Source organism: Oreochromis niloticus, unplaced genomic scaffold (genome assembly GCF_001858045.2).
Source record: "Oreochromis niloticus isolate F11D_XX unplaced genomic scaffold, O_niloticus_UMD_NMBU tig00002615_pilon, whole genome shotgun sequence".
Taxonomy (NCBI): Eukaryota; Metazoa; Chordata; class Actinopteri; order Cichliformes; family Cichlidae; genus Oreochromis; species Oreochromis niloticus.
Genome location: NW_020327676.1, coordinates 16,530 through 29,737, shown reverse-complemented (window position 1 = coordinate 29,737; position 13,208 = coordinate 16,530). Strand labels below are relative to the sequence as shown.

General features: G+C 40.5%; 1 protein-coding gene across 1 annotated transcript; it reads left to right on the top strand.

Moving 5' to 3' along the window:
- The first annotated feature begins 1,699 nt into the window (after nucleotides 1–1,699).
- LOC109198004 (leukocyte elastase inhibitor B) lies at nucleotides 1,700–12,884 on the top strand. The gene is made up of 7 exons (XM_025904593.1): nucleotides 1,700–3,064; nucleotides 3,467–3,577; nucleotides 8,192–8,332; nucleotides 8,668–8,803; nucleotides 9,650–9,792; nucleotides 11,563–11,743; nucleotides 12,546–12,884. The coding sequence occupies exons 1-7, from the start codon at nucleotides 2,975–2,977 to the stop codon at nucleotides 12,782–12,784; spliced, it is 1,041 nt and encodes a 346-aa protein (XP_025760378.1). The 5' UTR covers nucleotides 1,700–2,974; the 3' UTR covers nucleotides 12,785–12,884.
- Nucleotides 12,885–13,208: the final 324 nt, after the last annotated feature.

The following is a 13,208-nucleotide window of genomic DNA, read 5'->3' as shown; positions in this document are numbered from 1 at the left end:
AGACTGGTTGATTGGTGAGATCAGTAATGGACTTGACTGTGATATAAACAGTCTGTCACTTGTTTCACCAGCATCTGGTCCAATCATAACTTCTTCCTTTGATGAGGTCAGCACTCTTACTATATCTTCCACGGCACCAGAAATTTGTCATTATAATAGTTTGGGTTAAAGTTTCATTCTCCAACCAGAAAGAAGGTTTTGTAAGAACCTTCCACTGAATCTTCTACGAGCACATATGGCACTTAGGAGCAGAGGTACGTACACTCACCCTGTGAAGTCTTAGACATGTCAGACTCTGAGAGACTTTTACCCATTTGCATCGTGGGAGCTGGATATGTTGACTCAACATGGTCGTACACTTTATCTGTCAACTCCCTTGAAAACATCTCGATTTCCTTACTTGTCAGTCAAGGTGTCCTGCCTGTGTTATTTACTAAACAGTTTATCCATAACCGGCATGACTGTTCTAAATTTGAGTGGAGAAGAACTTTTAACTGTGGTTTCTAAGGTTGGTGATTTTCTGGGAACTTCTGAGGGATTCATGTGTACGCTTTTCCTGGAGTCAGCGCTCTCACTCTCAGCGGAGTTTGCCTGTTGTCTGTGAAAGGTCAAATATCCTTTGCTTTTCTTCACCTGATCTTTCAGCTCACTGTTCATTTTTCAAATTCCTTTTTAGCAAACCTGAAGAAGTGTTGTTTACTTCATCTGGTTTATAATTAGGGCGCATGATGCAAAAAAGTCTTTCACCTTTTTGATCACCAGGTCCACATCAAAGCAGGCTTGGGTGAGCTACACTTCTCACTTAATGTGATATCTTCTGTATCAGGATACTGAATGTTAGCAATTAACACATTTACAATGTCAGCTGCAGCTTTATCTGCATCATCTTCATCATGTAACATCATGTGACAGTCCTCATCATCTTTACTTATCTCTCTGTCTGTACTCCACCTCATGAGATCCATACTTATTTCTTTAATTGTTCCCATCTCAGAGAGCTTGGATTCAGACTCTCAACGCTTGAACTAAAGGAGCTGGGTAAAGTCTTCATGCACAGGCAGCTCAGCTTACCTTTATATCTCTTCAGATATGAGAAAGCATGAGAAACCATGCATCTGAGGTTTTTATGTTTGTTATTTTTCTGGTGACATAAATAGATTCAGGTTTTCTGGGACTAGAACCCAACCCGAGTTGACTTTATTCGAGATCTCCTCCTCAACCATCTGTGTCAGCTCCACAGCGCTGTCACACTCCTCATGGGTGACATTAAGAGCAGCAGCAAAGCTGGTTGAGAGAGAGTTTCCCAATATGGGGCTTATTTTGTCACGGCTATGCTAAGGCTTGTCTGGAATGACGCATCATTAATTGGTCCTGACCTCCTAGAAGCAAAGTTTTTATGGTGCTTGCGCTAACTGACTGTATGACATCAGTAATCATATCAGCCAGTGCTACTTGGACATCGGAGTCCCAGATCCCATTTTCTATCAAGCCCCACTGTAATCCAGAGAGCCTATCGAAACACCCGCTGATAGCAGGTAAAATATCCTCTGAATTAATGAGGGTTGGGGTTCTAACACTGGATAAAGACATTGTCAATGACTTAGCTTCGCTACAATTACGTTGGAAATCCGTTTTCAGAAAGGGAAGATCGCGGTCTGTACATTTAACGTACGACACCCCTATTTATGGCTTCAGGTGGAGGTCACGTGCTGCAAGATCAAAGCAGAAAGGAACTGAGCTGTGTGACGTCATGCCGTGAGCGTTCACGTGCACACAAGTGAGCGATCTCACGCGTGCGCACATAAAACGCTTTGAAAGCTGCAACTGCATTAAAATCAGAATCGTTTTGATGGAGAAGCCCCTCGCTAATAAATCACAGACGCATAAACAGTGTTTTAGTTTCAGCGCCGACGTTGAAGTCGGTGTTGTCAAACTTTCAATCATACCTGTAGCTAGTTCTTTGAATCTCTCAAATGGGTTGAATGGCGGTTGTTTTCCACCATCATCGCAGAGCATTCCTCCAGCAGGTCCAACGCCTGATTCAAGAAAACCCGCGACTCCGGCAGCTGTGCTCCGAAGCAGTTTGCTAATGTGATGGTTAACTAGCTAAAGAATCCCAACATATACAAGGTACTTAAAAAACCAAGGGAACGAAGAAGGATGAGGAGAAGTCGAGACAGCGATCTGACTGATTGGTTAATCTGAGGCTCTCAGTGCTTCTCGGATTCACACACAAATGTACCGTCGATTTCCTCAAATATCAAGCGTGGTCCGGTGCACGCTGTCACTACCGATCGGTGCCAATGTCATTCCCAATATGCGCTGGCATGACGTCGGAGCAGCATGAGTACGAGCATTTTTTTTTTTTTTTTTTTTTTTGCCGATGCCCGTCATGCCGCCCCCCACCACGATGCCGCCCTGGGCAACCGCCCGTGTCGCCCGTATCAAAAACCGCTACTGTACACCTGTGTAAATAATTAACAATAAAATAATGCTTCCCAAAGATATTTAGGACATTTTTAATTCACCCTGTAAATAGATAATGAAGAACTGAGGTACACGAATGAAATTAGTTACTGCTAAAAACCTGCTTAGCTTATGAAAACAGCATTTTGAGCACAGTAAAAATGGCTTTTTGATTTTTTCAAATTATCCTCGTGCTTATTCAGAGGGACAAAAAGACCCGTGCAAATATATTCAGTTATCAGGTTTAAGAAATTATTACAAAAAATATAAAACCTTGAAAATTCACACAATGTGGGAAAAAGAAAGCAATAAGCATTTATTTTATTTTCTGATCATTACGGAAACGTGAAGACTTTAGAGGCTATTGGAAAACTTTAGATCCTCCTACCTACTCCTCAGGCAGAGAGATCCGAGGGCATGGTGACGCTGTTAACCTGATTGGTCAGTAGCTGACGAGTTCATTCCCGTTACTTCTCTTATCCAGAACGTAATCAGTGCCGGGGAGGTTATGGTCAACGCGAAACCCAAACAAAAAACGCTTCAAGCGGAAGCCAGAAAGAATCCTGACCGTCTGACGACGAAAGAAAAGTGGATGTCAGTAAGTCATGTAACTTTATTCAGTTTTTCCAAATGTACTAGATACTATATTTACATTTGTGTGTATAACTGTAATCCTGTTGCAGATTCTTTCCATGTGCACTCAAAGAGTAATGCTAACCCTTTCAGCTGTTTATAACTCACTGACTTCTCTGGGAGCTTTGTGACTAAATCTGCATACACACCATGAAGGATATCATTTTAAACAAAACCCTGAATAACAGCTGCCGTGGTTTTTGTTGTTTTGTAGTTTTTAGGTAAAGTGAACCTCAGTTAGATTCAATTAATCTTGCTTGGTGCATTGAAGAACTCTCTGCACCCCTTCTTTGTACCAGAAACAATGGCATCAGCAACATCTTTGCCCAAGGCCAACAGTGCTTTCTCTCTGGCTTTGCTCAAACAGCTGAGCAACAACAAGACGGGAAACATCTTTCTCACCCTGTTCAGCATCTCTTCAGCCCTGGCTATGGTGATGCTGGGGGCCAGAGGCAACACAGCCACACAGATGTCAGAGGTAAAGTACACATGCTCACACACAAACATTAAAATTATAGTGTAGAATAGTTATTGTAGTGGTACTCATTTAACACATTGCAGGATGCTCTGGTGTTAATCTGGGCAGGGGGGTTATGCAGCAAATGGGCACAGGTCAGACTCAAACCTGGCTGCTTTTCTCCAACCATGTGCTAACCTACTTATTTAAAGTTGCAACCCATGGGACAGTAACCTTCAATGTTTAAATTGAGCCAGTTGAAAGTTGCTGCCATCACCTTAGAAATACAGCAGCACTGAGAGAACATTCAGTGATAAGATAATAAAATAATCAGCTGGATTTCAAGTGTTTATTTTATTGCTCTGTGTGATTAATCACAAGATTAATGATTTTCTGCAGCATTAATCGTGTGTCTTTTAAGAAAGTGTTTTACTCTGTTTTTCATGTTCTGTATAGATTTTTTTTAACCACTATTTAAAAACGTTTCTGGAATAGTTGGCACTCACAGGGACTATTTTTTGTGGATGACCTGTGAATATGATCTATGAAACACCGCTTTTAGGTTAGATGATGCCAACACACCCTTTTCTTGGGATGTGCAGGGTTCATGTGACCACTTATTGCTAATGTTAGGCTAAGTGAATCCAGATAACAGAAAGGTTCCTTGGGTATTGTCAATGGAAAATTGTACTTAGTAGTCAGTATAATCTTTTAATGATATAAGTTTCCATATATGCTTAGAGGTGTATAATCGATTGTGTAGTGATAGGATGTGTGATCTTTAGTAGGCTTTGTGTGCATTCCAGGGTGTTCTGGTATTCAAACCCACATCCTGGGACCATGGGAGAGGTCGTACCTTGTTTTATTGTTTTACGGTAGGTAGAGCTGGGCGATATAAGATTTTTTCATATCACGATATGTTTTTTCATTTCAGGCGATAACGATATATATCACGATATAACCCAAATAACTATATTGTAAGATTTAAATGTGCCGTTGCTCACAAGTAAAATGTGAAATAATTAGCAGCTTGTTTTAATTAAAATATTTATTTCCCATAATAAGTTCAACAGGGTAGATGTACTTAAGGAACATGAGACTTCAGTTTCAGATAAAGGCAAATATTGTAAACTACACAAAAGGCAGCCGCTAAAGCGTTTACGTTTCAAAATAGAACAAACAAAACAGACTACTAAATTGTCAATTTCACTTAGAAACAAAATATTAATTCTAAAAATAAATCTTAGGTCGTTTTACGGAAGAACTGACAAAATTGACTAACTTTTGTCAATATCAAATAAACTGAGAACTAAAAGGAAATTCTCAGGCTACGTCCACACGTACACGGGTATTTTTGAAAACGGAGATTTTCCGTTTTCGTTTTAAAAAATAATCCCGTCCACACGTAAACGCAGAAATGAAGGAAAACGCTGCTAGGAACATGCCAAAGCAACAGGTGGCCATATATTCCTAACCGTGTAGAAATGTTGGCCAATCAGAAGTCTAGAAGCCTCGGTAGGAAATAGTAAAGAAAGATGGGGCATAGAAACAGAACCGAGTCGTATGTGTGGAGGGACAGTAACTATGTGTGTATATGTAAGCATTTAAACACTGCAGAGAGTACAATTAACAGTAACAGTATTGTAGAAATTCATTTCACCGAAACAATAACGTGGCGCACAGTGTGACGTCAAAAAAGGCGCACACCTTTGACGCTGCATTTTCTCCGTTTTCCTCGTCCACACGTAAATGCAAAAACGGAGTTTTCGAAAATATCCACCCTGGCAGGCGTTTTTAGAAATCTCCGTTTTCAGTGACTGAAAACGCCGTTTACGTGTGGACGAAAGGTGCAAACGCATAGAAAAATCTGCGTTTTCAAAAATACCCGGGTACGTGTGGACGTAGCATCAATCTCTCCTTGTTGTATAGCTTAGCTTTTCAAACAGTTTTAACAGTTACTTTAGTCTGACAAAAGCCGAACGACGAATTAGCGCTTTCAGTCAGAGATTGAGCATGCACCGCTTTATTGTATATCCAGACTTGCTTTCGGCACAATTGACAGTGCGCGCTACTCTGTTTTTTGTCAGACTTGAAATAGCCGAAATACCTTCACACTACGGAACTTCTGTGGCCCTTCCGTTTGACAATCTCTCCGGCATTGGAACCATCATCTGTTTTTTCTTCGGTAACCTTCGCTCACGCTCTCGGTTGATTTTTCTCTAGCAAACTCATTTCCTTCATTACCTGGGCGGCCCGGCTGCAAAAACAAATACACATGTGCGCCTTGGCGCTTGTGCTGTACGTAACAAGTCATGTGACGTGACGCTGCGGCTGTGATTGGTTCGGCTCTGCGCTACTTAATTTGGATTGGCTGTTCTTTTTTTTTTTAAGAGGACAAGAGAGATGAGGTCTATCGCAATAGTTTAATTTTTCTATCGAGAAAAAGTTATTTCACAATACATATCGTTATCGTTTTATCGCCCAGCTCTAACGGTAGGATAAACGTAGCTATGTCAGTTTTAGTCTAAGTGCCTTTTTTTACATATAGATGAACTGTTGGATTTTCCAGACCAGCAGGTTTAGGGAAGTCGTTTATGGGGACACACACACACACACACACACACACACCTAAACATCCACATTCTAATGTAAGGAACAAACACCCACTGATGTATGAAAGAAAGACCAGAGCGCGTGTCACAGAGCCCTGGGGCCCGTTCTTCGTACCTCGCTAAGTAAGTTAGCCGGATTAGAATGTTGACGATTTCGCGTGATCTTGGATCGTTCGGTTCTCCGAAGCTCATCTGGGACTTGCTGTCATAGCAACAGATCCGTAAGCGTAAACCTGCTCGGGAGCAGGTTTACTTTATGTAAACAGGATTAGATCGCGGCCACTCAGGTATGTCCGCTGCAGTTATATGAAAGCAAGAGCGATATTTCGCCACTGTTTTACCATAAATAAATATTATCAATGTAACTAAAGATAATGCAGCATTTGATTCTTTTATTGATTTCATACAGATACATACAGGTCATTTCCGAAAAAAAGGGAAATGTACTATTAATCATTCTATTACATGTAGTAGATCATGTCAGATGTAATTCATATTTTAGAGTAGTAATAGTAAATTACTACGTGCAATCAAGATGAGAGACCACGGCTATAAAAGCGAAGGTGGATTTGGGAAGTCTGTCGCAGCCATGTCCTGTCCGTTTGTACGCGAGCAAGGAAGGTGCAAGATTGATAAGGAGAGTTTACAGAATTTAGCGTATATTGCGGGATAGACGGGATCCTTTAGCTCAGCGCGACGGTGTGCTCATAGAGAGATATCGATTCTCCCATGAGGGTATTATTTACTTTCTTCCTCTCTCTCTCTCTCTCTCTCTCTCTCTATCTCTCTATATATATATATATATATATATATATATATATATATATATATATATATACTTACTGTACTGTATATACTTACTCCCGACTTACTGTGCATGCTTCAGTCACCCCTTGCATGGGAACAGGTAAAAGTGATGGAGTGTTATGTCAAACTACACACAAAAAACCCCACAATGTCAATAAATGTCACAGTACAAAAGGGGTGTGACGAGGGGGTGCAGGACCACCACCTGTCTTTATTTGCTCTGCCCTTTTCTTGGTTGCTGTTATAAACAAACAAACAGATTATTCCAGGGTCTCTTGTCATAGACTAAAAGCAATATAAGTGATAAATATTACCATTCTGTGGAATATTTTCATATTTCACTTTTACTTGTTCCCATGTTCTAGTGGGTCCTGTTGTGGCTCTAATGTGAAAGAGGATATGATATATATATATATAGATATAATATAATATAATGTGGTATAATATAATATCACATGATATAATGTAATATCATGGATCACTTACGAGTTTAATTTGTCAGCAACTTTCTGCCAGCCCTCTCTCCTTGCTTCTGCAGCCTTTGCAGTGTTCCCCTGCGTTTTAATTAAACTCTGAAACTCCTGATATCCCTCAATCAAGAGTTCTTGGTCTGCTGCCGTGAAATACTGAGCGCGCTCCTTCGACATCTTCGCCGACCAATCACAGGGTTGCCGATCAATGTTTCTACTATCGATGCGTAGCCCCTTTTAAGCCACCCAGTGATCTCAGATTACTTCATCCAGCTATACTGATCGTCAACAACAGGTGTGTTCGGAGAACCGGATTAGCGAGCTCAAAGTTAGCGCGATGATTTGATCTTGGATGTGTCATTTGATCTTGGATGTAGTAAGCGAGGTACGAAGAACAGGCCCCTCCTCTGTGCTGCCCTTGTATACAAGTAAAACTGTGTTTCTCCTCTCTGATTTTCAACTGAAGAAGTGTTTTAGAATAAATCTCCTGACAGGTATGTTGAAGAAGTTGGGCACTCAGGGGAAACAAATGCTAACAAATGATCTAACAACAAAGAAAGAAAATCAAAAGTTAGTTTAACACTCACCTAAAATGAAAGGCAATTAAACACAAAGTTTAAACCAAATAAAATTCAGTCTCTCAGTCAGTTGTTTTTGAAGCATTAACATCGTCACACATGACGTTCCAGTATTTTTTTTTCTTCTCTGTGTTCTTCTTTGAATCCACTAATGTGTTTTGTCCACAGTGCTTGCAAGCCAAGGATTGTTGGGGTGATGTTCACAGCAGCTTTGCCAAACTTCTCACTGAACTCAACAGGCCAGAGGCTCTATTTACCTTCACTGTTGCTAACAGACTGTACAGAGAGAAGTCCTGCCCCTTTACTCAGGTCTGTTTCTTCTTCTTATGTAGAGTGTGATTCTTCATACGCTTGTGTGTTTTGGAGTCAATGAGAAGCAGGGAGAGAAATGCTGTGAGTTTGGTGAAGGGAGAAGGGAGCAGCAGGTCAACATATAAGCAAGTAAAGTAGAAACTCTCATTGTACTCCTCTGGCTTCTCAGATGATTCTCACTGACCAGAATCTGTGTGTTAGTGATATGAGGCATGTGTGATCATGTGGATATAACTGTGTTTTCTTATCATGTCAGCCTGAAGTAAATCAGAATCAGTGATGTCAGAGACTTTGCTGGAGTCAATTTATAAATGTGTCGTCTGTGGTTTCAGAAATTCTTAATACAAAGCAAGAAACATTACAGCACAGAGCTGGAGTCTGTGGACTTCAAGACCAGGTCTGAAGAAGTCAGGATTGATGTCAACAACTGGATGCAGCAACAACACCAGGTGGATCACATTTACACATGTACACACAATATCTTCATCTAATGTCCAGTTCAAGTTCACATGTTTTTCATAAGCAGGACTCACTGCTCCTGCTAAGTCCCTCTAAGGGGAGGAGTGTGCACCTGTAAGGATACCATGAAAATACTGAATGACTTTTTTTCCTCTTCTGCTGCTCAGAAGTGATGTTAGATGTACTTAAGATAGTTTTAAAGAGTGAAGAAGCTTTACAGACCTATGACCAGGGTTTGTCAAAGGGCTCCTTCCACCGTTAATCCTGATTTAACCCACAGTGATTCAGGCAGTTTCAGCAGTGATCTCTGGATCCCAGAACCACCTTCCTCAGTGTCTGCACAGTCCTCTGTTCACTTGTTTCTTTTCAGCCACTGTTTCCCTGCCTGTTTGGGCTGGCATAGCTTTCACTTCCAAAGTGGCTGCCAGGCACCAGAATACTTTGTTTACATCTAGATGTGTTGACCTTGACTGAAAGCTCAGCTCAAGTATATGCAGAGCATTGAGGATGTGCATGAAGAAATATAGGGAGGAGTGCCATCTTGTGGAACAGTACATTAATGTAACTTTACCTGCTTACCTGATGTCCCTTGTTTAGCCAGAATGGCTGTGCACACTTACTTTTTCTAAATATTCACATGTTGTGCTGATGAATAATATCTTCAGGTTTCACTAACAGTCAGAGAATATACTCTGATTAAACAGCATTTGTAAACTCATCATGTTTCTCTAGCCTACAAAGGCTGAAAGAGTGTGGGGTCCATCATGTTTTCATAGATTTGTGGATGAAAACTTTGCTGCAGTCTTTGAGGCTTTACTTCTCAATGTTTACATTTGGTTTTACTTTGTTCACCAGGTAACATCACAGAGGTGGTGGATGAAGATGATTTGAGTGAACTGACCAGGCTGGTGTTGTTCACTGCCACCCACTTCAGAGGCAGCTGGATTAAAGATTTCTCGTGGTTTGAAACTTATGATGCTCAATTTTGGCTTAATAAGGTAAAACAGAGAACACTGACTATGAAATATGAGTGTCTGAAACTATAACATTATAAAGTGTATATACTGTTTCTGCTGTGGTTAGTCATATTAAACATGGAGAGTTTCAAATCATGAGGTGAGCAAATGTACAAGTAATGCCTGTGAGCCAAAGCTCAGATTTCAGACTTCTGTAAAGGATCGGTTTCAGTTTTTCTGCTCTTACTTCTGTGTGATATGTCAGAAATAGCAGCCACTCCTCAGACACTATTTCTACTTTTTAGTTGCGCTTAAAATTTTCCGTTTTGATAAAGTATGCCTTTTTGACAGTGCATGCCTGGTGGGAACATCTTAACCTGCAGGTGCCCCCTCAGCTTCCACCTTTTGATGTGGAGTAGCAGCAGCTCTACTCTGAGCCCTTTTTTGAATAACTGAACTCACCCTATCCCTAAGGGGAAGCCCATCCACCATTGGGAGAAAGCTATTTTCTGTCGGTTGCAGCTGCCAGGGCCCTAGAGTGCGACCAATTTGGTTGCAAATGCGACCTAATTTCATAATGGTGCAACTCAAAAAGATCCTAGGTCGCACCAGTGCGACCAGCTGTTGAAGTTAAAAAAAAAAAAAAAAAAAAAGTCTCAGCAACTCTGAAAGTCTCTGTGTGGTCAACAACAGGTTAGATGTTCAGATATTGAGATGTTCAGTTCGAAGCCTTTGAGGCATTTTTCATTTTGACTTTCTTTTTATTTTATATATCTTGAGATATTTTAAGTTTAAATTTCAGCTCAGTGAAGCACTTTAATCACAAGAACTTTATCAGTACCTTATTTTTTTGGACTATAAAGCACACTTAAAATCCTTTCATTTCCTGAAAAGTGCACCTTATGTATGAATTCTGCTTGTGCTGACTGACCGGGAAAAGATTTTATGTGGTACACAGCGCTCAAAATCTGTCAAAATGTTTTAGTACGACTTTATTGTGTGCGTATAAGGACCACAAAATGGCAACTGTTAAGAGACATGCTTACGAAGCGGATTTCAAACTTGTATCAGTCATGCAGTAGAGCAGTTGCTAGAGAATTCAACATTAGTGAATCAATGGTATGGAAGTGGAGGAAGCAAGAAGAATGAGTTGAGTAAAGTTTGACTTATCTGACTGTTTGACTTTGCTTAATGCACCTTATAATCTGGCGCACCTTATGGTCCAAAAAATCTGGTAACTTATCTTTCTTGTAGAAATGTGCTCCAAATAAAGAACTTTGTGTTGACAAGATTGTCAGTTAATCATTTACAAATCAATATTGTCTGTATGGACAACAATTTAAAAAGAAAAAAAAAAGAAAAAAAGTGAACATGTAAAGCTGCGGTGTTTAGCGATGTGATTGAAAAATTTGGCTAAAAGTTAGTCTAGAGCCCTGGCTGCGATCCTATTTTTTAATCTTTAAGTAGCAGTAATAGTTAATTAAACAACAATAATAATGTTAACAAAAAGATCAGGCCGATATTAATGGATTCATGGCATTTCTCAACAACAGTGCTCTGTTTGGTGGCAGATGGCTGCATAACATTTAGGACAGAACAATTTACAATTTATTGGTAAATTCACTTTATCAATAAAATGATAAAAATCATTTTATAAATAAAATGGTTACTAGTACATCTGAAACCAACAATAGCAATGATTATTTGACTAGTTCACTAATTTTACACACACACACACACACACACACACACACACACACACACACACACACACACACACACATCTAATAAGTGATATTGTTTCCATCCCAGCTGAAGAAGGAGCTGACCTATAAAAAGTTTGTGGCTTGGACTCATCCAGGCAAGATGCAAACATGTTACATTGATGTGAGGCTGCCTCGATTTACACTGGAGGAGACGTATGACCTGAACACAGTCCTGAGCAGCATGAGCATGGTGGACGTCTTTGATCACACAAAGTGTGACTTCTCTGGTGAGACATACGTTGCAGTTTTTGGTGTTTATGAACAGAGTGTAGAGCAAAGATGCTCCAGCAGTGAAAGAGTTCTCCAAAAGACCATGGAGCTGCTTATTTCAGGAGATTGTTTGTCTTTGTGGTGGGGCGTGGTCTGCAGTGCCGTGCAGGGCGGGCGGACACACCTGCAGGGCATCCCTAATCACGCCCGCCGAGTTAAAAACACGGGGACTCAGGGGTTGGTGTGTGTTGCGGTGTGATGCAAATCAATAAAGATGGCTCAAAACACTGATCCCTGGACCCACCGTGCCTTATTCACACCACAGTCTTGTTTGCTGATCATACTACTGTGAGATTTTGAAAGCAGGATCTAAGCTTTGATGCTGGGTTTTGAATGGACTGGTGGACTTTTACATGACAGTCCTGATACTTTTAATACTGTAATACTGACAGACAGTCAGGGAGGTGTTCTGGTTCATCCTGCCTAAACCAGCTGTACTCTCTGATACTAATCACTAATGACAGGCTGTTAAAGTGACATTATGAAGGGTTTTTTTTTTCATGGTTATTTTGGAGATATTACACTTTGACAAAATAGTTGAGAGGAAGAAAGGCAGAGGATGAGTTGAATGGCATGCAGGAAATGGTCTGGAAACAGTCAAACCCCGGCTCCTGCAGCACCTTTGGTATTTTGGTTGTCACCTCAACCAGGTGATCTATATCATCACCTAGCCTTATCAGATTTTAATTTGAAAAAAAATCCTCTCAGATAAAAAATGAAAATGCAGCATTATGTTCTCCTTTCACTTCTCTGTCACAGGCATGTCTGGGCACAAAGATCTGGTACTTTCAAAAGTCATCCACAAGGCTTTTGTGAAGGTCCACGAGAAGGCAACTGAGGCTACTTTTGAAGCTATAGGTGGGTGTGAGCTTCAGTCGGGCAAGATAAGACGGGGCAATTTAAGATACTTCATCGCAGACCACCCCTTCCTCTTCTTCATCAGACATAACCCCACCATGAACATCCTGTTTGCTGGTCGGTTCTGCTGCCCTGTGTGAGCTCTGTGTCCTTTAGAGCAGCTCAGTACCAGAAGTCTTTAGTGTTTAGTTGGAGAACCTTTCAAAATCACTGCACAACAGCGCTGTATTCATATTAATATACAGCTCTCTACTATCAGTTTTTTCTATGTTTTGTATCTCATATTTTGTATTTTTCTATTTTCAAAACTTTCTCATCTTTAAATGTTATCTGTTCAGATGTTTATACCATACTCTTCTAATGTCCCATCTTCTGATCAGAAATTTATCAAAGACTGTTTAGTGGCTGAAATGAGACAAACTGCATGATGTATAATTTACATTTGATCTTAATTTCTCATTGACTTCACACTGGCCGGTTCGGGACAATCAGCACATACAATGCCCAGTTCTGCACTAGATGGTGACCAGGAGATGGTATCTGTCCATTCTTATCTCATTGTGG